Source organism: Perca fluviatilis, chromosome 13 (genome assembly GCF_010015445.1).
Source record: "Perca fluviatilis chromosome 13, GENO_Pfluv_1.0, whole genome shotgun sequence".
Classification (NCBI taxonomy): Eukaryota; Metazoa; Chordata; class Actinopteri; order Perciformes; family Percidae; genus Perca; species Perca fluviatilis.
The window spans coordinates 36148263-36170408 of NC_053124.1; the positions used below are offsets into that span (position 1 = coordinate 36148263).

General features: G+C 42.5%; 1 protein-coding gene across 1 annotated transcript; it reads left to right on the plus strand.

The window, feature by feature from the left end:
- The first annotated feature begins 258 nt into the window (after nucleotides 1-258).
- LOC120570972 (tripartite motif-containing protein 16-like) lies at nucleotides 259-4964 on the plus strand. The gene is made up of 2 exons (XM_039819654.1): nucleotides 259-356; nucleotides 3389-4964. The coding sequence occupies exon 2, from the start codon at nucleotides 3543-3545 to the stop codon at nucleotides 4962-4964; it is 1422 nt and encodes a 473-aa protein (XP_039675588.1). The 5' UTR covers nucleotides 259-356; nucleotides 3389-3542.
- Nucleotides 4965-22146: the final 17182 nt, after the last annotated feature.

The window sequence follows — 22146 nt, forward strand, 5'->3', positions numbered from 1 at the left end:
TGTAGCCACGAAATATGCTTCCCATTGAAATACATTGGTTCACATTTTCTGTTGTCCACCACGTAAAAACGACAAAACGTCTCCGTGGACACGCGTTATCAATAGATTCAAATAACGTCACATTTACAACGAACTTCCATGAGACCGGGCTGGTAAACAACATAAGCATTAACCTTTCCAACTTCCTTGCAAGATAAAACACCAGCAGGGGGGAGAAAGTGAACGCATTGTTGGAACTCATCATTAGCTTGTGTTTCCCTAGGGAACATTTAAACTGGTGCACCTTAGTGAGGGCAGGTAGTGAAAAGTTTGGGACACATTCAGCTCATCATCTGACAAACCTGGAGATGTAACCGGTAGGGAAATGGACATTGTTTGTGTAAAATTGTTGCCAGTTGTTAAGTGCTTATTTGTGTTGAAATTTTAGACCAATTGTCTGATTTGCTAATGCTATTTGGGAAACAATGATTGATGGCAGTCTAATGGACAATTGATTCCTTTCATATTGTATTGGAAATGTACAGTTTTCAGTTAATATATTAATTCCAATGGACCTTTTTCACAACAGACATGTTGACTTGTCATAGTAGGAAAAGCACAGCTGAAATTGATAACCTTAATGATGGCTCAGTTCCATCAAGTGTCCCAGTAAGATATTTCAGTGAGTCAGCATGCACAATACCAGGACCTCTCCTAAGTGGAATGCAGCCATCAGTAATGGGATTGAATACGCCTGTGCTTTTCCTACTATGACATGTCAACATGTCATAGTAGGAAAAGAATACGATCTCATATTGTACTAAAATAGTTCACCGAAACGTGTTTCTGAAAACATTTTGAGAGAGAAATAGGCCGGTGATGCAGTTGCTGAATCTGCCTTCATTTCAGATCAACAAAGGTCAGTTTAAAAGATTTTCGTCCAGATTTTGAGAGGCGTTAGTCAGGCTCTTCATTTCCAGGTTAGCCCTCCACCAATCAGATTGGACATTGAGTCCGACTGCCCGTTCCGATTCAACAAGTCAAATCGGCCCAAATGAAGGCCGACGGCTCCCGACAGACAACGGCACAGAACACACCGAACAGACTCGAGTCACCGGACTGTCCCACGGCCGATAATCTGGTTGGTGTGTCAAGCGCCAATAAAGTAATGTAAATGCATATTTCTTTTTGTGTTTTTGCCTTTAAAGGTTATCAACCTATTAGTAATTATTCTGCTGCTTGTACCCTCGAACTGAAATCCATCTGAAACAAACTAAACTGGAATTAAATAAAGAAGTCAGAAGTTATTAGAGTTGTGTAATGACAAAATTACATTTAAGCATGATTCTTTTATATTCTTGTATTATTTCTGTTTTAGTTTCACCACGATGCTGAAAGTGAGTTTATGTCATTCTCACATGTTGATTCTGATTCTCACTAAACTACCGTGAGCAGATCGGGCAGACTTTTCATTTTAAGTCCCAAAACGCCATCGCGCCATCTAAACGAAGGCAAATCTGATGAAATATTTTGTCGTTTTCACTTCGGGGTTATTCGGTGTAAACAGGGCTTAAGTTTCACTCAGGTGTTTGAGAGAGATAAGAACCAGTTATTGTTAAAGGGAACAAGCTTAAATAAATTTGATGGAAAAATGATTCATTGCTAATTTTTTATATATCCAGACTAAAAATGACACAGTTCATGTTTTTTTCCAAAATATATTTATTTTCTAAGTTACACTCTGTATCTCCTGAGATACATTGCCCATTTAGGGTAACAATTTGCAATGTATTCTTTTTATTATAGTTCATATGACAACTTTTAAAACATTTCATGAACAATTAATTAGCTAAATTATTTGTGTGTGTGTGTGTGTGTGTGTGTGTACAATAGAGAAATTATTGGCATGGGGGGTTCCCTTCCCTCTTCCCTCCACTCATTTACTAACATACATCACCATAACACACATCATGTGGACACACAGATACAATATGTACAGCAAAACCACTACATCTTTCACCTAACAATTTGAAATACTCCTCTAATCATTACCTAAACATCTTCCCTCGTTTATTCTGGTTTGCTTGTTTATTCTGCTTCGCTCCTTCCCTCGGCCTCATCACTAGAGCTGCCATTCAAATTGTCACTGCTGCTGTTGTCATCCTCACACTGTCCCTCTGTAGGCCTATACAGCTCATCTTCCTCGACTTCCTCACTGGATCCCTCCTCTAAATGTGATGAACCATCAGGTGGCAAAACTACAGACTTCACCTCTCTCTTTCTTGTACTGTAGAAACTGCTGACAGAAATTCCCTGAAACGTATACACTGTTGAATTCATCAATAATACACATTTGAGAGTAAAATAAAACAGTAATCAAAGTTGCACACCTTTATACTATTCAATATCTGCGAGAACAGGCCTCAAAACATAAATATATCTGTGGTGATCAGCCCTGTTAAATACCTTTTGATATGGGCAATGTATCCCCAAGATACAGGCATTCAATGCCTGATGATCAAAGTTGTGAGAAGATTATTTTAAAAATATCCACAAGAACATGTAAAACTATCCTTAAAAACTATTTTCTAAAACTATATTCTCTAAAATATCATAATCGTGGAAAATATAAAAACACTTACCTCATGGAAAGTGTCTTCGCCATAATGCTGCCTTTGGATTTTGATACAAATGTTTTGAATGTTGGCATAAAATCACATGACCTGATTAAATTACCCATCACCCCATCAGTGTTTCTCATCAACTGCAACCACATAATGCCCCTCCCCCCATAGCTCCTTCCCCTACAGCCTGTTAAATGACTGTATCCCCCAAGATACAGAAACTCTTTAAGGGTCACTTTATATTTTACTCTGATTCTGTCAAGGACTGTGGTTGAATTATTGTCAACAATATAAACTTTTATTCAACTTAATGAAGAGATATTTCTTTTATTTTAGACATGTATTTTACCTAAAGGTGTCATATTATTCAATATCAATTGAGGAAGAGGTTCAAGGAATGTCTCTGATGCACAGAAAGTTAAGCTGAGTCATAAAATTGGTTCAGGCCTTCATGGGTTAAAGGTGCAGATAAGCAGGAAAACAGGAAATGTCACGAAACGGGGAAGAAGAAGAAAAGCACGCTGGCTTGCAGACTGCAAAATGCAACCGGGTGCATCAGGACACATTTTTGGCATTCTTCTATTGACATTATATGTATTGGGTTATACTATATTTTTCCCTGTCATACTAATGGTAGTATGGGCATTGTAACACACCCAGTCTCTCTCTCAAAGCGCTCCTCTTGGAGGAATGAACAAAGCTTGATAACCCCTCCCTCCTCTTCCTCCTCTCAAACACAGCCAGCTCCACTCTGTGATCATATTTCCTTGTTCCCTCCCCTTCAGAGCTACAGTTTGCAGATGGGTGTAACCAACATGCTGGGGGAAGTACAACAGCGTATCACATCCTGTTATCGCATCAGAGCTCAGACTAGTTTCATTTCTCAGGAAGTGAGACACAATACAGTCAGACAGTCGATGTCACTGAGCGAGAGGTGAAATGGCGCAGAAAGGAGTTCAGCTGGACCGGGAAACCTTCTCTTGTTCCATCTGTCTGGATCTACTGAAGGATCCGGTGACTATTAACTGTGGACACAGCTACTGCATGAACTGTATTAAAAGCCACTGGGATGAAGAGGATCGTAAGTACAGCTACAGCTGCCCTCAGTGCAGGCAGAGCTTCACACCGAGGCCTGTCCTGCTGAAAAACACCATGTTAGCAGCTTTAGTGGAGGAGCTGAAGAAGACTGGACTCCAAGCTGCTCCTGCTGATCACTGCTATGCTGGAGCTGAAGATGTGGCCTGTGATGTCTGCACCCGGAGAAAACTCAAAGCCATCAAATCCTGCCTGGTGTGTCTGGTCTCTTACTGTGAGAAACACCTTCAGCCTCATTTTGAATCTCCTGCTTTCGAGAAACACAAGCTGGTGGAGCCGTCCAAGAAGCTCCAGGAGAACATCTGCTCTCGTCATGATGAGGTAATGAAGCTTTTCTGCCGTACTGATCAGCAGTGTATCTGTTCTCTCTGCTCCGTGGATGAACATAAAGGCCACGACACAGTCTCAGCTGCCGCAGAAAGGACTGAGAGGCAGAAAAAGCTCGAGGGGAGTCGACAGACCATCCAGCAGAGAATCCAGGACAGAGAGAAAGATGTGAAGCTGCTTCAACAGCAGGCGGAGGCCATCGATCGCGCCGCCGATAAAGCAGTGGAGGACAGCGAGAAGATCTTCACCGAGCTGATCCGTCTCCTGGAGATAAGAAGCTCTGATGTGGAGCAGCAGGTCAGATCCCAGCAGAAAAGGGAAGAGAGTCGAGTCAAAGAGCTTCAGGAGGAGCTGGAGCAGGAGATCACTGAGCTGAAGAGGGAAGACGCTGAGCTGGAGAAGCTCTCACACACAGAGGATCACAGCCAGTTTCTACACAACTACCCCTCACTGTCACCTCTCAGCCAATCAGCATCCAGCATCCATATCTGTCCTTTGAGCTGCTTTGAGGACGTGACAGCGGCATTATCAGAAGTCAGAGATAAACTACAGGACGTCCTGAGAGAGAAGAGGACAAAAGTCTCACTGACAGGGACTGAAGTGGACGTTTTACTGCCACAACCAGAGCGCAAGACCAGAGCTGGATTCTTAAAATATTCACTTGAAATCACACTGGATCCAAACACAGCATTCACAAAGCTGTTATTATCTGAGGGGAACAGGAAAGCAACAGTAATGAGTCAACAGTCTTATTCTAGTCACCCAGACAGATTCACTGGCTGGTTACAGGTCCTGAGTAGAGAGAGTCTGACTGGACGTTGTTACTGGGAGGTGGAGAGGAGAGGAAGAGTTTATGTAGCAGTCGATACAAGAATATCAGCAGAGCAGGGGGTCGGAGGAATGTTTATTTGGACCGAAATGACAAATCTTGGGCGTTAGATTGTTACAACAACAAATATACATTTTGGTCCAACAAAGTCCAAACTCCCGCTCAGGTCCTGAGTCCTCCAGAGTAGGAGTGTACCTGGATCACAGTGCAGGTATTCTGTCCTTCTACAGCGTCTCTGAAACCATGACTCTCCTCCACAGAGTCCAGACCACATTCACTCAGCCCCTCTATGCTGGACTTCTGGTTTATGGTTATAATTATGGAAACTATGCTGAGTTGTGTAAACTGGAAATAGACAGAAGTCATTTAAGGATAAAAATTCTGTCATTCTGAGTCATTTTTTTTAGTTAACCCTCCTGTTATCCTTGGGGTCAATTTGACCCCATTCAATGTTAACATTTCTAAAAAAGTGCTTGACATCATTTTGTATATTGTTGTATTGAAAATATTGTTCCTTGGACTCTGAGTTAGGGAAGATATTGTTCCTGCACTCTGAGGGAGGGAAGATATTGTTCCTGCACTCTGAGGGAGGGAAAATATGGTTCGGCAGGGATGGTTTGTATCACATGATACACAGGGAGGGGCGAACATATTAAAGACTCACACACGGCCTTCTAAACCATTTATCTTGGTGCGGCGATGTGCTCTCTCTGTACACTCACTTTCATTTGAAAATGGCATACAAGGAAAGGTTTTCTGTCAGTGAAGTTTTGTCACAGCTCTTTGACACTGAAAGTGACATAGAGGAGAATGTGTCCGAGAATGAGGATAATGTTGAGGAGGACTCTGATTATGAGGCATCCTCCTCTGAAGACTATGAGACTTTGGGGTTGACCCTTCTGTTGTCTCTCAACCACCAGCAGACACGTTACCTTCCAAAAACAGGAAATTATCATTGTCCCTCTCGCCACTTGAACAACAGGGTAGACTTAGTGATGCTAATGTGATAAAAATGATTCCAGGCCCCCACCAGATATGCTGTCAGCCATGTCCATGACATAAAATCAGCATTTGAGCTTTACATGATACCATCAGTTGAAAAAGATATACTTGAGATGACAAATTTAGAGGGAAGTCGTGTGTGTGAACAGTTGGAAAGATGTGGATGTGACAGGCCTCCATGCCTACATTGGGTTGCTCATTTTGGCAGGAGTGTACAAGTCAAAGGGTAATCAACAGCAAGCCTTTGGAATGCTGAAACTGGAAGGGCAATGGCAGCAATACGGGATGTATGGGACAAGTGGGTGCAGCGATTACCCTTTCTCTACAATCCAGGCCCCCATGTGACTGTGGATGAAGGTCTGGTTTCATTTCTTTTCAATTTAAGTTGAATCAGGGAGATTTTGTACTGATTTTCATGTTTCAATAGTCACGTAATAGTTATTCTGGCTCTTTTATGCATTTCGATGCTTTTTTAATTTTTTGACGCATTCAAGGCTTTTGTTGATGCTTTTTGATACATTTTCAATGTTTTTTTTACGGTGGTTTTTATTGAAAGCTTTTTGACGCTCGCTACAACACACACACACACACACACACTCACACGTGGACACACACGTACACACACGGACAAACACTGACACATACACACACACACACACTGACACTCACACAATGACACACAAACACACTCACACGTACACACACACGTGGACACACACTGACACACACACACACACGCAGACACACACACAATGACACACACAAACACACTCTCTCACACACATATATACACACACACACACACACACACACACACACACACACACACACTTACACACACACATGGACACACACACAATGACACACACACACACACACTCTCAAACACACACACACACACACACACACACACCTCTCAAAAACACTCACTCTCAAACACACACACACACACACACACACACACACACTCTCACTCTCAAACACACACACACACACACACACACACAAACACTCTTTCTCAGACACACAACACACACACACACACAAACACTCTTTCTCAGACACACACACACACACAAACTGCTGAGTTGTGTAAACTGAAATAGTCAGAAGTCATTTAGGTTAAATTCTGTGTTTTAACTCTTAAATAATATAATAATTATTTAGTCTCCATGTTTGTAGCTGAGAGCTGATTGTTGTGACTTTCTTTTTTTCAACATTTTTCATGTTTACACGTTTTTGTTGCTTTTTTTATTTATTTTGTTGCTTTTATTAAACTTTTTGTCACTTTCTTGACATGTATTTGCTTTTCTAACCGTTTTGTGTTTTTAGCGTGTTCTTCAGCCCCTGTCCCCACAGTGACACCGTTTACTAAACCCAACCCATCAACATCCGTCCAGATTCCACCCACTTCGCGTTAGAAAGTGGGCGTGTATGTTTAGGTGAAGTCATGATGTCATGTTGGTAGTTTCTCTTCCACTGCATGGCTCTGAAGAGAGAAAGCACCAGACCTCCTTTATCCTGCACACTTTGTTCTCTTTGGGGACATTTTGTAAAGAAATCTAGATTTACATTTATTTGTTTTGGTGGACCAAATATGTTGTTATTTATCATAATCATAATCAATATAAGTCCTTCTTCTTTTCTCCAGATAGCTGAGATTCTGGTTCTGTGTGGATGAAATGAATGTGTTGATGAGATCATTGAACAAAGAGTCTTTTAACAGACTTTACTGGTTGGGTTTGGGAACAAACTGAAGCCTTCGTGATGAATAAACTAACATGAACAAAGTATTCTTTTCTTCCTGTCTTCATTCCAGGGTTTTTATACAAAGCTGACGGAGAAAATGTCAAACTGATATGAGATTAGAACGGAGGCACCTTTCCTCTTTGGTAATGGCAGAGAAGATTTGGCAAATTTTCCATGGGTGCAACCCACATACTCAGCGCTGCTTCTCATCCCACAAATGCATGTTCCTTACAGATGGGGCTCCATTTGTAAGGGAACTAAACAGGCTTTCCAACGGTATAAGACTTATTTCCAAAAAGCATTGTTACCACGGAGACATAATCTACCAAACACAAATGTCCTTACTTTTTGTGATAAGTTTAGATATTTACATGGAAACTATCATGTTTTTGCCAAACACACACACACACCACACACACACACACACACACACACACACACACACACACACACACACACACACACACACACACACACACACACAGTTTAAATGTAAATCAGATTCAGTTCGTGTGATGAACCTGCTGACAACAACACAACATTGTTTCATCACAATTTAAGAAGTCAGAGACGTTTTAACTAGTGCTGTGTTGGTGACCAAGAAGCTGGTTAAACCTGATTTAACCAAAAAGGCCTCAGCTTGAGCTGACCAGAGAGACAAAGGAATCGTGGCCTGTATGTAAACCCCAAAGCCTGGTTAATTCACACCTCTATGCGAAAGTCCCAGCCAGAAGGGACAAGCCTCACAGCTGGCAGGAAGACAAAGAACTACAAGATTGTAGTCTTCAAACTTTCAAGAGTTTTGAGTCTTCCTATTGGTTCAGCGGGACCATAAACACAGCATGAAGTCTTAACATATAAATAACCTGATCCTAGGAAACTCCCTCATCTTCCATTGCAACTTCCCGTTGAGGGGAGGACAAGTGCTTGTGCTAAAACTTCCATTTTCTGGAGAAAGTGGATTTAATTTCGTGTCCAAAGAGCACCGTGGATCCTACGAAAAATGCACCAATGTTTTTCATACCTGCAGGAGGACAAACAACGTTTTCTTCTCAAAGTCGACTAAACTTTCCCCCTTGCTGCCTTTTTGGAGGGAGTTTCTCCGTGGCTACTGACGAGCACCAGGAGATTCGTCTGTTTCATTTCTGTGGAAATCTATCGACAGGAACAAACGGACTGAACACACCGTAAGGAGGCTTACGTCTGGGCAGAGATAGTGTGTGATAGTAGTGTGTTTATTAATGAGCAAAGGGTTCGTTACCACTTGTTGCCATTAAGGTGATCTGATTTAATCATGTACTGATCCATATGTGATTATTAATCTGTTTCTGTGAATGTATCAATTGATCACGATACTGTTGATTATGTTGTGTTGAGTAGCTTGGTAAAACTGTAATCGCTACCTGCTAAGTCACTCCTTTCACAGAGGTTGTAGTTACTGTCCGCAAGATAATCGCGGTAATCAGCTGTTAGCCACTGGAGCGATTATCGATAACTAAGATCAGAGTGCCTCTTTTCTTTACTCTTCTTCTCTTTCTTCTTTTACTAACACACACACACGACACAGGCTAGCCGCGTAGCTCCCGAGCTAACGCTGTAGTTTAGCCACGTGGAATCGGCTTACGTTCGTACAGAGCTAACACAGGAACTAGCTACCATACCGGCTAAGCGTGCGCGTTGCCTAGCAACCCCTCGGCTTCTTCAGCCCCTCCTCGTGCACCCAGCACCACTACCGCCCTCTTGAGGCTAAATAGTTTTGTGCAGTTCACAGGAGTAGCCATTTTTGGAGTTGTTTTTGTGTTAGAACTACATTTCGACACCGCCCCTCCTTTTTCACTCACTCTCTCTCACACACACACACACACACACACAGACACAGACGTGTCCATGCTGCTTTGTTTTTGCTTTGTTTTTGGTTGTGATCTTGTAAAAGGTATATAAGTTTATTATTGAAGGATTATTGATTAGCTACTGATAATTGTGACGTTAATAAATCTTATACTTAATTAGCAGTTGCTTGTGATTATTTGTGTACTTGCTGGCTGAACGGGTCCGTGCTTGGATTCACCCCTCCCTTTATTTCCTTTTTAAAGGATTTTCACAGAAATGAGACTGTTCCACAGTTTGATTATTGGTCCCTGACTAGCAGGGTGGTGCCCCGTTTTGATTGTTTGTCGATTTGATAAAGTTATTAATAACCATATTCATAACTTTATTAATATTGATAAAACATCTTTTGATAATTTGCCAATGATCAAATCTGTACCCTAAGGGAATCCAACAGCTGTCAGTTAAACACGTTTTTAACGGCGTAAATTGTTTTATCGCGAGATTAACGTTCTTTTTGGCCGAGCAAACTTTGAAGTTTTTTTCACCTTCTGTTGCAACAACTAGTAACATTAGAAAAACTACAACACCACACCGGATCTAGCTAGACCAGAAACTAAACACAGCCACACACACTTGTTTGGACTTGCGAGCCGGCCAAAGAGTAGCAGGCTAACGTTACGTTTTGAGTCATTGGCGAGCGCAAGATGCCGAAATGGACGGCAATAAGATTCTGAATGGAAAGTTTACTTTTAAAAGTTACAAATGTCCTGCTGTGGCATCCGGTTTTTGTACCATTTTGTTTGTACCATATGGTTTGTACTGTATAAGCAAGGTGTTAATGTTAGATCTCAGTTAGGTTAGGTACTTGTAGGAATTGTGCAATAATGACAGATTCACACATTTTTCTTTTGTTTACAGTAAATAAATACTAAACAATTACAAATCTTAAAGTCAAGTTCATAAAGTAACTTTCTTTGCATTCATTTGGTTCCCAATTAAGATACACTGGTAAGAATGGCTTTCCTTTATTAATATTTACTTTACAACAGTTCTGAAATGCAAAACATTTTATTCATGTGATAAAACATGCGATTAATCGTGATTAACTATAGAAATTTGGAGATTAATCGCGATTACAATTTTTTATCGTTTGACAGCCCTAGTTTTAACGTTCAGCCTCAAATTTCATTCATTCAAACCTTAATTTACCAGGAAAAACTCCTTGAGATTACAAATCTCTTTTACAAGAGGGTCCTGTCAAGTGGCAGCAGCTAGGTTTCAATAAATACAAAGACAATAACGAAATAAAAACATAGACACAATTTCACTCATCATATTCGAACACCAATGTCATCATAAATAAACTCTGGGTCCTAAATCAATTTAAAAACAATGACAGACAGACTGCCTTTCTGCAAGGTCTTTTAGAAAGCCTTTAAAAGAATAAAGTGAAACCAACTCCTTCAACTGTAGCTCATTCTGAAGCTGATTCCATGCAGATGGTGCTGCAAAATTAAAAGCCTTTTGCCAAAGTCAGTGCGGGCTTTAGGGACTGACAATAAAAACAGATCCCGTGAACGCAAGTGATATGTCCCTGCAGACCTTGGGAGGATGTAAGCATTCAGATAAGGAGGAAGTAATCCTAGTACTGCTTTATAAATAAAACGATGCCAGTGCATCCAACGCCTAATTGAGAGGGAGAACCACTCGACCCGAGAGTAAAGCAAACAGTGATGAGTATGAGATTTTAAAATTGTGATGAATCTTAAGGCTCCATGAAACAACGTGTCCCAAGTGTGAAGACACTGGGAGGTCGAAAACATATATAAAATGTCATCATAGTCCAAAACAGACAAAAATGTGGCATTTACAAGTTGTTTTCAACTTCAACTTCAGTTTTTTAACCAAACCTTGGGCATGCAGTGGAAAAGACAGTGATTGATCAATGATAATGCCCAAATATTTATAATGTGATACTTCTTCAATTTCTGTACCTGAAAGTGTACAAATGGTTGGGACATTGTTTTTTGATGATTTTCCCTTAGTGAAAGTCATGACTTTAGTTTTGTTAGAGTTTAGAACCAATTTTAAAGTAGCCAGATTATGTTGCAAGATGTTAAAAGCAGATTGTAAATTTGTGATTGCCTGACGAAGTGGACCCAGAACAGTAGAGAACAGTATCATCGGCAAATCTCACATTCCCAAAAATTCACAACCTGAGACCTGAATGCAGCATCAGTGTTGCCTGAAGACATCCACCATCATTCTGATCCCAAAAAGCCCCTCCCCAGCAGTCTGAATGAATAACGGGTGGCACTCACCCGGATAGTTATGAAATGCTTTGAGAGGCTGGTATTAAAGCACATCAAAACCGTCTCCCATCGACTCTGGATCCACACCAGTTTGCCTATAGAGCGAATAGGTCGACGGACGATGCAATCATGATAGCCCTTCATACAGCCCTAAACCACCTAGAGCACAGTGGAACACATGTGAGGATGCTCTTTGTAGATTATGGCTCAGCATTTAATACAATCATCCCAGACATCCTCATCAGAAAGCTGTTTAACCTTGGCCTCTCCTCTCACATCTGCTACTGGATTTTGGATTTTTTAACTAACCGGCCCCAAAGTGTGAAGCTCGGCCGTCACAAATCTTCCACCCTCCCGTCAGGGCTGTGTGTTGAGTCCTCTGTTGTACTCATTGTACACCCATGACTGTAACCCATCTCACCCCAGTAACACCATCATAAAGTTCGCCGACGACACCGCACTTATCTGACTCATTTCAGGGGGAGATGAGTCAGCTTATAGAGCAGAGGTCCACAGATGGGTCACATGGTGCACAGAAAATAACTTGTCTCTCAACACCGGGAAAACCAATGAACTAATCATAGACTTCAGGAAGTGCCATGCCGACCACCTCCCTCTTTTCATCAACGGGTACCCTGTAGAGAGGGTTCACAGCTTTAAATTCCTGGGAACCCTCATCTCGGACCAACTGACATGGACGGATAATACCACGGCAGTAGTAAAAAAAGGCACAACAGCGCCTGTATTTCCTCAGACTTCTTAAAAAAAACAACCTGTCTGATAAGCTACTAGTACTCTTCTACCGCTCCTCCATAGAGAGCATCCTGATGTACTGTGTGTAGTGGTAATGCGCTGGATGCTCTGTAGCAGACAAAACACGAATACAGAGAGTGATCAACACAGCACAGAAGATCGTTGGTTGTCCTCTTCCCTCATTGGAGGAAATTAAGAACTGCTTAAGAATGCTCTCAAAAGCCACCAAAATTACACAAGACTGTTCTCACCCGGGTCACCCACAGTTTGAACTCTTGCCCTCAGGGAGACGCTACAGATGTCTAAAAACAAGGACTGGTAGATTTAGGAATAGCTTCTTTCCCGAAGCCATAACAGTCTTAAATTATGAATTATTTATCACTTTAGAATATTTATTAACCACTTAGTGTAAGAGTGGGCAAGTTGTGTTCTTATGCTTTGTGTTATGGTTAGAATGTGCTGGTAGGAAAGACGTGATGGTACGAATGATGGGTGAGGTGTATTCTGAGTGTGTGTGTGTGTGTGTGTGTGTGTGTGTGTGTGATAAATGTGTCGTGAGCTTAGTTTCACATAGATACTGTATGTTTTATAATGATGCACCTTACAAGAGTGGCTCTACAATCTCATTGTACGTAAATGCAATGACAATAAAGGCATTCATTCATTCATTCAGAGTTACAGGTGTGTGACTCCTGTGAACAAAACTGACACAGTGTGATATATTACATCTTTATTTAAATGTCTCTTTACTGATGTTGTGTGAAGTTTTGAAGTCTTCCAAGACTCGTAACTATCGGTAAGCAGGGTAAGCGGTGCTTACGGTCCTGGACCAATCAGGGGCCCGCATCACAAGAACATATTGATTGACAGCCGCGGCCCCCTATCGCATTTTCATTACTCGCGACCAGCAGTCCCACGTGCAGCCACTGACCAAGCGGGAGGGAGAACGGGTCAAATTAATTTCCTTGTTTATGTTATGAAGACGAGACGTGTGTGTGACTCCAACATCTCACATTACCAACAAAACGTAGAGCGAAGACCGTCAGAACACTTCAGACCGTCCTGCCAACATGTAGACATTTTAACATCAATGTACGCTGGAACGTTTTGTCACTATAAAGTCAGCGGCTGCTGTTTCAATACTGTCGGCTCTCTGCAGCGGGCGGGGCTGCTGCTCCATTTCCCCCGCGACTGACACACACACACACACAACACACACACACACACACACACACACACACACACACACACACACACACACACACGATGGATGCAGGAAAAAACGCGGATGAGACGACACGATGACCTAAATTGAGGACAGCTATGCTCGTTATTGTAAGTGCAATGATAAGTTAAAGTCCAATAAGTACTTTATCAAACTTTATGAATGTGTGTGTGTGTGTGTGTGTGGCCAGGATAAGAAATTTACCAACAATGTAAAGATCAACAAGCCACTGACAGTGACATAAATGTTTATATTTGATTAATTCCATAAATTATAATTTTTTGTCTTAAATCCACCAGCCATTTTCATATTATACCTGTAATGGCAAAAAATAATAATTCCTTGTATTTTTATGTTTTATTTCTACTTTAATTCTCTCACAAATGCTGAAAGAGTTTCTCATTCCCAAATGCAGATTCTAACCTTGTGAGACATCCAGTCTGAACATAATGTAAGCACTGTTGTCTGAACAGATAGGGGGCTACAAGGTCACCCTAAAACTCTCTAGCTGTCCCATGCCAGTTAAGATGTAACTGGGGGTGAAAGTCGGTGATACAGGAGGAGGAGACAAATGGCTCCAAAAATGTCTCTTGTATTTCTCTGATTGTCTTCATGTGTATCAGATTGCATGTAAAAAATTGTAAGCGTCATAATAATCTAAGTGTGTGTGCTGTCACTCTGAAGGTGCAGATAAGCCTGGTGTTCCTGTTCACTCATTGGAGGAACTGACTCCACACTGGCCGGGCTTTTTTAAAATCATGTTGCTCCTATATTTGCAAATATATCTTTTTTAATAAAATACAAAAACCAACTTGGTTTTAGTCTCAGTCTGTCTTATTTGTTTCAATTTACTAAACTCTGAAATTTCCCCCCTGCTGCAAAGGAAACTTCCATAACATACCAACATTTGCAGCATCCTGAGCCTTTTGGTAAGGTTCCTAGGAAATCTCAGCCCAGAGTAATTCATTAATAGTAATAATTATTATTCTCCACAAAACAAGTTTCCTTTCTATTTTTAAAGAACTATACAAAACAAATTGCAACTTTTTTGCAACTTTCATTGTCTTCTGCAACTTACCATCTGCAACAAACATACAAAAGATGTTGCAACTTTTATCGCTAATATTTTACAAAAGCTCCTTTCAAATCAGACATTTTGGGCCTCGCAATCTCAAAAAGACCGCGCGAAATCCTGGAAGGACTTCCCTTGGGTGTTTTTCATGTGTTATGGTGCGCATGTGTTTTTGTTGTTGTTGTGGTGTGCTTAGGCTACTCCTGATTTTGTCAGTCATCTCATCTCTTATATGCTGTGTCTCTATGATCCTGTCTGTCCTATTCATGGTAGATTACTTGGGGACATGGTGGCCGCGATTCGCTGCTAGGGGGCCCGCCTGTGATAATATCCTGCTTAGGGGCCCGGTGTTGGCTCGTTACGCCACTGTGTGTCTTCCTGCAGTGAACATTCCAGCAGGTCAACAAGTGAAATGTGTAAATTGATGCAGGCAGTGATGCTCTAATCTGAACACTTTTTCAGTAACGAGTAATCTAATCAGATTAAAGTTACTTATCCAAGTCACTGTGCGTTACTATTTTTGTCATTTTCCGTTGTAAAAATATATATTTGCTTTCTTCTTTCGTCTCGAGTTGAAGTCCGCATTATCCGACAAGTCTGCGTTTTTCACGGGCTGTACTCATGCTGAACATGAACTATCCACGCTGCTGAAACGTAGACTGTCCTCATGCTGCTGGTTTACATGTGAACTTCTCTAATGCTGAAAGCGTGAAGACTGTCCTCATGCTGGCGTGAACTGTCACATGCTGGCGTGAACTGTCCACATGCTGAAAGCGTGAACTGTCTCATGCTGGCAGTGACCTTTCCACATGCTGAAAGCGTGAACTGTCCTCGTAAACGGCTTGTGGGCTGTCCTCATGCTGAAAACGTGGACTGTCCTCATGCTGAAAACGTGACCTTTCCACATGCTGAAAACGTGAACTGTCCTCATGCTGAAAGCGCGGGCATACGCTGGCGTGAACTGTCCTCATGCTGAAGCGTGAACTGTCCACATGCTGAAAACGTGAACTGTCCTCATGCTGAAAACGTGACCTTTCCACATGCTGAAAACATGACCTGTCCTCATGCTGCTGAAAACATGAACTGTCCACATGCTGAAAACATGAACTGTCCTCATGCTGCTGAAAACATAGACTGTCCTCATGCTGCTGAAAACATGAACTGTCCTCATGCTGAAAGCATGAATTTGTCCACATGCTGAAAACATGAACTGTCCTCATGCTGAAACATGAACTGTCCTCATGCTGAAAACATGAACTGTCCTCCATGCTGCTGAAAACATGAACTGTCACATGCTGAAAGCCTGAACTGTCCACATGCTGCTGAAAACGTGAACTGTCCTCATGCTGCTGAAAACGTGAACTGTCCTCATGCTGCTGAAAACGTGAACTGTCCACATGCTGCTGAAAACGTGAACTGTCCACATGCTGAAAACGTGAACTGTCCTCATGCTGAAAACGTGAACTGTCCTCATGCTGAAAACGTGAACTGTCCACATGCTGAAAACGTGAACTGTCCACATGCTGAAAACGTGAACTGTCCTCATGCTGAAAACGTGAACTGTCCTCATGCTGCTGAAAACGTGAACTGTCCACATGCTGAAAACGTGAACTGTCCTCATGCTGAAAACGTGAACTGTCCTCATGCTGAAAACGTGAACTGTCCTCATGCTGCTGAAAACATGAACTGTCCTCATGCTGCTGAAAACATGAACTGTCCTCATGCTGAAAACATGAACTGTCCTCCTGCAAATGTGAACTGTCCTCATGCTGCTGAAAACATGAACTGTCCTCATGCTGAAAACATGAACTGTCCTCATGCTGAAAACATGAACTGTCCTCATGCTGAAAACGTGAACTGTCCTCATGCTGCTGAAAACATGAACTGTCCTCATGCTGCTGAAAACATGAACTGTCCTCATGCTGAAAACATGAACTGTCCTCATGCTGCTGAAAACATGAACTGTCCTCATGCTGAAAACATGAACTGTCCTCATGCTGAAAACATGAACTGTCCTCATGCTGCTGAAAACATGAACTGTCCTCATGCTGCTGAAAACATGAACTGTCCTCATGCTGAAAACATGAACTGTCCTCATGCTGAAAACATGAACTGTCCTCATGCTGAAAACGTGAACTGTCCTCATGCTGAAAACGTGAACTGTCCTCATGCTGAAAACGTGAACTGTCCTCATGCTGAAAACGTGAACTGTCCTCATGCTGAAAACGTGAACTGTCCACATGCTGAAAACGTGAACTGTCCTCATGCTGAAAACGTGAACTGTCCACATGCTGAAAACGTGAACTGTCCTCATGCTGAAAACGTGAACTGTCCTCATGCTGAAAACGTGAACTGTCCTCATGCTGAAAACGTGAACTGTCCTCATGCTGCTGAAAACATGAACTGTCCTCATGCTGCTGAAAACGTGAACTGTCCACATGCTGAAAACGTGAACTGTCCTCATGATGCTGAAAACGTGAACTGTCCTCATGCTGAAAACGTGAACTGTCCTCATGCTGAAAACGTGAACTGTCCACATGCTGAAAACGTGAACTGTCCTCATGCTGAAAACATGAACTGTCCTCATGCTGCTGAAAACATGAACTGTCCTCATGCTGCTGAAAACATGAACTGTCCTCATGCTGCTGAAAACATGAACTGTCCTCATGCTGCTGAAAACGTGAACTGTCCACATGCTGAAAACATGAACTGTCCTCATGCTGCTGAAAACATGAACTGTCCTCATGCTGCTGAAAACATGAACTGTCCACATGCTGAAAACATGAACTGTCCTCATGCTGAAAACGTGAACTGTCCTCATGCTGAAAACATGAACTGTCCTCATGCTGCTGAAAACGTGAACTGTCCTCATGCTGCTGAAAACATGAACTGTCCTCATGCTGAAAACGTGAACTGTCCACATGCTGAAAACGTGAACTGTCCTCATGCTGCTGAACATGTGAACTGTCCTCATGCTGAAAACGTGAACTGTCCTCATGCTGAAAAACGCGGAACTGTCCACATGCTGAAAACGCGGAACTGTCCACATGCTGAAAACGTGAACTGTCCTCATGCTGAAAACGTGAACTGTCCACATGCTGAAAACGTGAACTGTCCTCATGCTGCTGAAAACGTGAACTGTCCTCATGCTGCTGAAAACATGAACTGTCCACATGCTGAAAACATGAACTGTCCTCATGCTGCTGAAAACATGAACTGTCCTCATGCTGCTGAAAACATGAACTGTCCTCATGCTGAAAACATGAACTGTCCACATGCTGAAAACATGAACTGTCCTCATGCTGAAAACATGAACTGTCCTCATGCTGAAAACATGAACTGTCCTCATGCTGCTGAAAACATGAACTGTCCTCATGCTGCTGAAAACATGAACTGTCCACATGCTGAAAACGTGAACTGTCCTCATGCTGAAAACGTGAACTGTCCACATGCTGAAAACGTGAACTGTCCACATGCTGCTGAAAACGTGAACTGTCCTCATGCTGCTGAAAACGCGGAACTGTCCACATGCTGAAAACGCGGAACTGTCCTCGATGCTGAAAAACGTGAACTGTCCTCATTGCTGCGAAAACGTGAACTGTCCACATGCTGAAAACGTGAACTGTCCACATGCTGAAAACGTGAACTGTCCACATGCTGAAAACGCTTGAACTGTCCTCATATGCTGAAAACGTGAACTGTCCATCATGCTGAAAACGTGAACTGTCCTCATGCTGAAAACATGAACTGTCCTCATGCTGTGAAAACATGAACTGTCCTCATGCTGCTGAAAACATGAACTGTCCTCATGCTGAACATGTGAACTATCCACATGCTGAAAACGTGAACTGTCCTCATGCTGCTGAACATGTGAACTGTCCTAATGCTGAAAACGTGAACTGTCCTCATGCTGAAAACGTGAACTGTCCACATGCTGAAAACGTGAACTGTCCACATGCTGAAAACGTGAACTGTCCTCATGCTGAAAACGTGACCTTTCCACATGCTGAAAACGTGAACTGTCCTCATGCTGAAAACGTGAACTGTCCTCATGCTGAAAACGTGAACTGTCCACATGCTGGAAAACGTGAACTGTCCTCATGCTGAAAACATGAACTGTCCATTATGCTTGAAAACGTGAACTGTCCTCATGCTGAAAACGTGAACTGTCCACATGCTGAAAACGTGAACTGTCCTCATGCTGAAAAATCGTGAACTGTCCACATGCTGAAAACATGAACTGTCCTCATGCTGCTGAAAACGTGAACTGTCCACATGCTGAAAACATGAACTGTCCACATGCTGAAAACATGAACTGTCCTCATGCTGCTGAAAACATGAACTGTCCTCATGCTGCTGAAAACATGAACTGTCCTCATGCTGAAAACGTGAACTGTCCACATGCTGAAAACATGAACTGTCCTCATGCTGAAAACGTGAACTGTCCTCATGCGTCTGAAAAACATGAACTGTCCTCATGCTGTGAAAACGTGAACTGTCCTCATCTGCTGGAAAACATGAACTGTCCACATGCTGAAAACGTGAACTGTCCTCATGCTGCTAAAAACGTGGAACTGTCCTACATGCTGCTGAAAACGTGAACTGTCTCATGCATGCTGAAAACGTGAACTGTCCACATGGCTGGAAAACGTGAACTGTCCACATGCTGCTGAAAACGTGAACTGTCCTCATCTGCTGAAAACGTGAACAACCTACCCATATGCTGAAAAACGCATGAACTGTCCTCATGCTGAAAACGTGAACTGTCCTCATGCTGAAAACGTGAACTGTCCTCATGCTGAAAACGTGAACTGTCCTCATGCTGAAAACGTGAACTGTCCTCATGCTGAAAACGTGAACTGTCCTCATGCTGAAAACGTGAACTGTCCTCATGCTGAAAACGTGAACTGTCCACATGCTGAAAACGTGAACTGTCCACATGCTGAAAACGTGAACTGTCCACATGCTGAAAACGTGAACTGTCCTCATGCTGAAAACGTGAACTGTCCTCATGCTGAAAACGTGAACTGTCCTCATGCTGAAAACGTGAACTGTCCTCATGCTGCTGAAAACATGAACTGTCCTCATGCTGCTGAAAACATGAGCTGTCCTCATGCTGAAAACATGAACTGTCCTCATGAACTGTCCTCATGCTGCTGAAAACATGAACTGTCCACATGCTGCTGAAAACATGAACTGTCCTCATGCTGAAAACATGAACTGTCCTCATGCTGAAAACATGAACTGTCCTCATGCTGCTGAAAACATGAACTGTCCTCATGCTGAAAACATGAACTGTCCTCATGCTGAAAACGTGAACTGTCCTCATGCTGAAAACGTGAACTGTCCACATGCTGAAAACGTGAACTGTCCTCATGCTGAAAACGTGAACTGTCCTCATGCTGCTGAAACTGTCCTCATGCTGACAACTGTCCTCATGCTGAAAACGCGTGAACTGTCCACATGCTGAAAACATGAACTGTCCTCATGCTGAAAACGCTGAACTGTCCTCATGCTGAAAACGTGAACTGTCCTCATGCTGTGAAAAAACGCGAACTGTCCTCATGCTGCTGAAAACGTGAACTGTCCTCATGCTGAAAACGTGAACTGTCCACATGCTGAAAACGTGAACTGTCCTCATGCTGAAAACGTGAACTGTCCACATGCTGAAAACGTGAACTATCCACATGCTGAAAACATGAACTGTCCTCATGCTGCTGAAAACGTGAACTGTCCACATGCTGAAAACATGAACTGTCCTCATGCTGCTGAAAACATGAACTGTCCTCATGCTGCTGAAAACATGAACTGTCCTCATGCTGCTGAAAACATGAACTGTCCTCATGCTGCTGAAAACATGAACTGTCCACATGCTGAAAACATGAACTGTCCTCATGCTGCTGAAAACATGAACTGTCCTCATGCTGCTGAAAACATGAACTGTCCTCATGCTGAAAACGTGAACTGTCCACATGCTGAAAACATGAACTGTCCTCATGCTGAAAACATGAACTGTCCTCATGCTGAAAACATGAACTGTCCTCATGCTGCTGAAAACGTGAACTGTCCACATGCTGCTGAAAACGTGAACTGTCCACATGCTGAAAACGTGAACTGTCCTCATGCTGAAAACGCTTGAACTGTCCACATGCTGAAAACGCTTGAACTGTCCTCATGCTGCTGAAAACGTGAACTGTCCTCATTGCGCTGAAAACGCGGAACTGTCCACATGCTGAAAACATGAACTGTCCTCATGCTGAAAACGTGAACTGTCCTCATGCTGAAAACATGAACTGTCCTCATGCTGAAAACATGAACTGTCCACATGCTGAAAACGTGAACTGTCCTCATGCTGCTGAAAACATGAACTGTCCTCATGCTGCTGAAAACGTGAACTGTCCACATGCTGAAAACATGAACTGTCCTCATGCTGCTGAAAACATGAACTGTCCTCATGCTGCTGAAAACATGAACTGTCCTCATGCTGAAAACATGAACTGTCCACATGCTGAAAACATGAACTGTCCTCATGCTGAAAACATGAACTGTCCTCATGCTGAAAACGTGAACTGTCCTTATGCTGCTGGAAAACATGAACTGTCCTCATGCTGCTGGAAAACATGAACTGTCCACATGCTGGAAAACGCTGAACTGTCCTCATGCTGAAAACGTGAACTGTCCACATGCTGCTGAAAACGTGAACTGTCCTCACGATGCTGAAAACGCGTGAACTGTCCTCTGATGCTGAAAAGCGTGAACTGTCCACATGCTGCTGAAAACGTGAACTGTCCACATGCTGAAAACGTGAACTGTCCTCTCGCGCTGAAAACGTGAACTGTCCTCATGCTGAAAACGTGAACTGTCCTACATGCTGAAAACGTGAACTGTCCATACGCTGAAAACGTTTGAACTGTCCACATGCTGGCGTAACGATGTCTGAACTGTCCTCATGCTGAAAACGTGAACTGTCCTCATGCTGAAAACGTGAACTGTCCTCATGCTGAAAACGTGAACTGTCCTCATGCTGCTGAAAACATGAACTGTCCTAATATGCTGAAAACGTGAACTGTCCTCAATGCTGAAAACGTGAACTGTCCACTTACGCTGAAAACGTGAACTGTCCTCGCGCTGAAAACATGAACTGTCCTCATGCTGCTGAAAACATGAACTGTCCTCATGCTGTTGAAAACATGAACTGTCCTTCCCATGCTGAAAACGTGAACTGTCCTCATGCTGAAAACGTGAACTGTTCCTCATGCTGAAAACGCGTAACTGTCCACATGCGTGAAAACGTGAACTGTCCATTACGCTGAAAACGTGAACTGTCCTCTTATGCTGAAAACGTGAAC

Bases quoted from the DNA above. Each gene is read 5' to 3' on its own strand.
- LOC120570972 (XM_039819654.1), top strand. From the start codon at position 3,543: ATGGCGCAGAAAGGAGTTCAGCTGGACCGGGAAACCTTCTCTTGTTCC.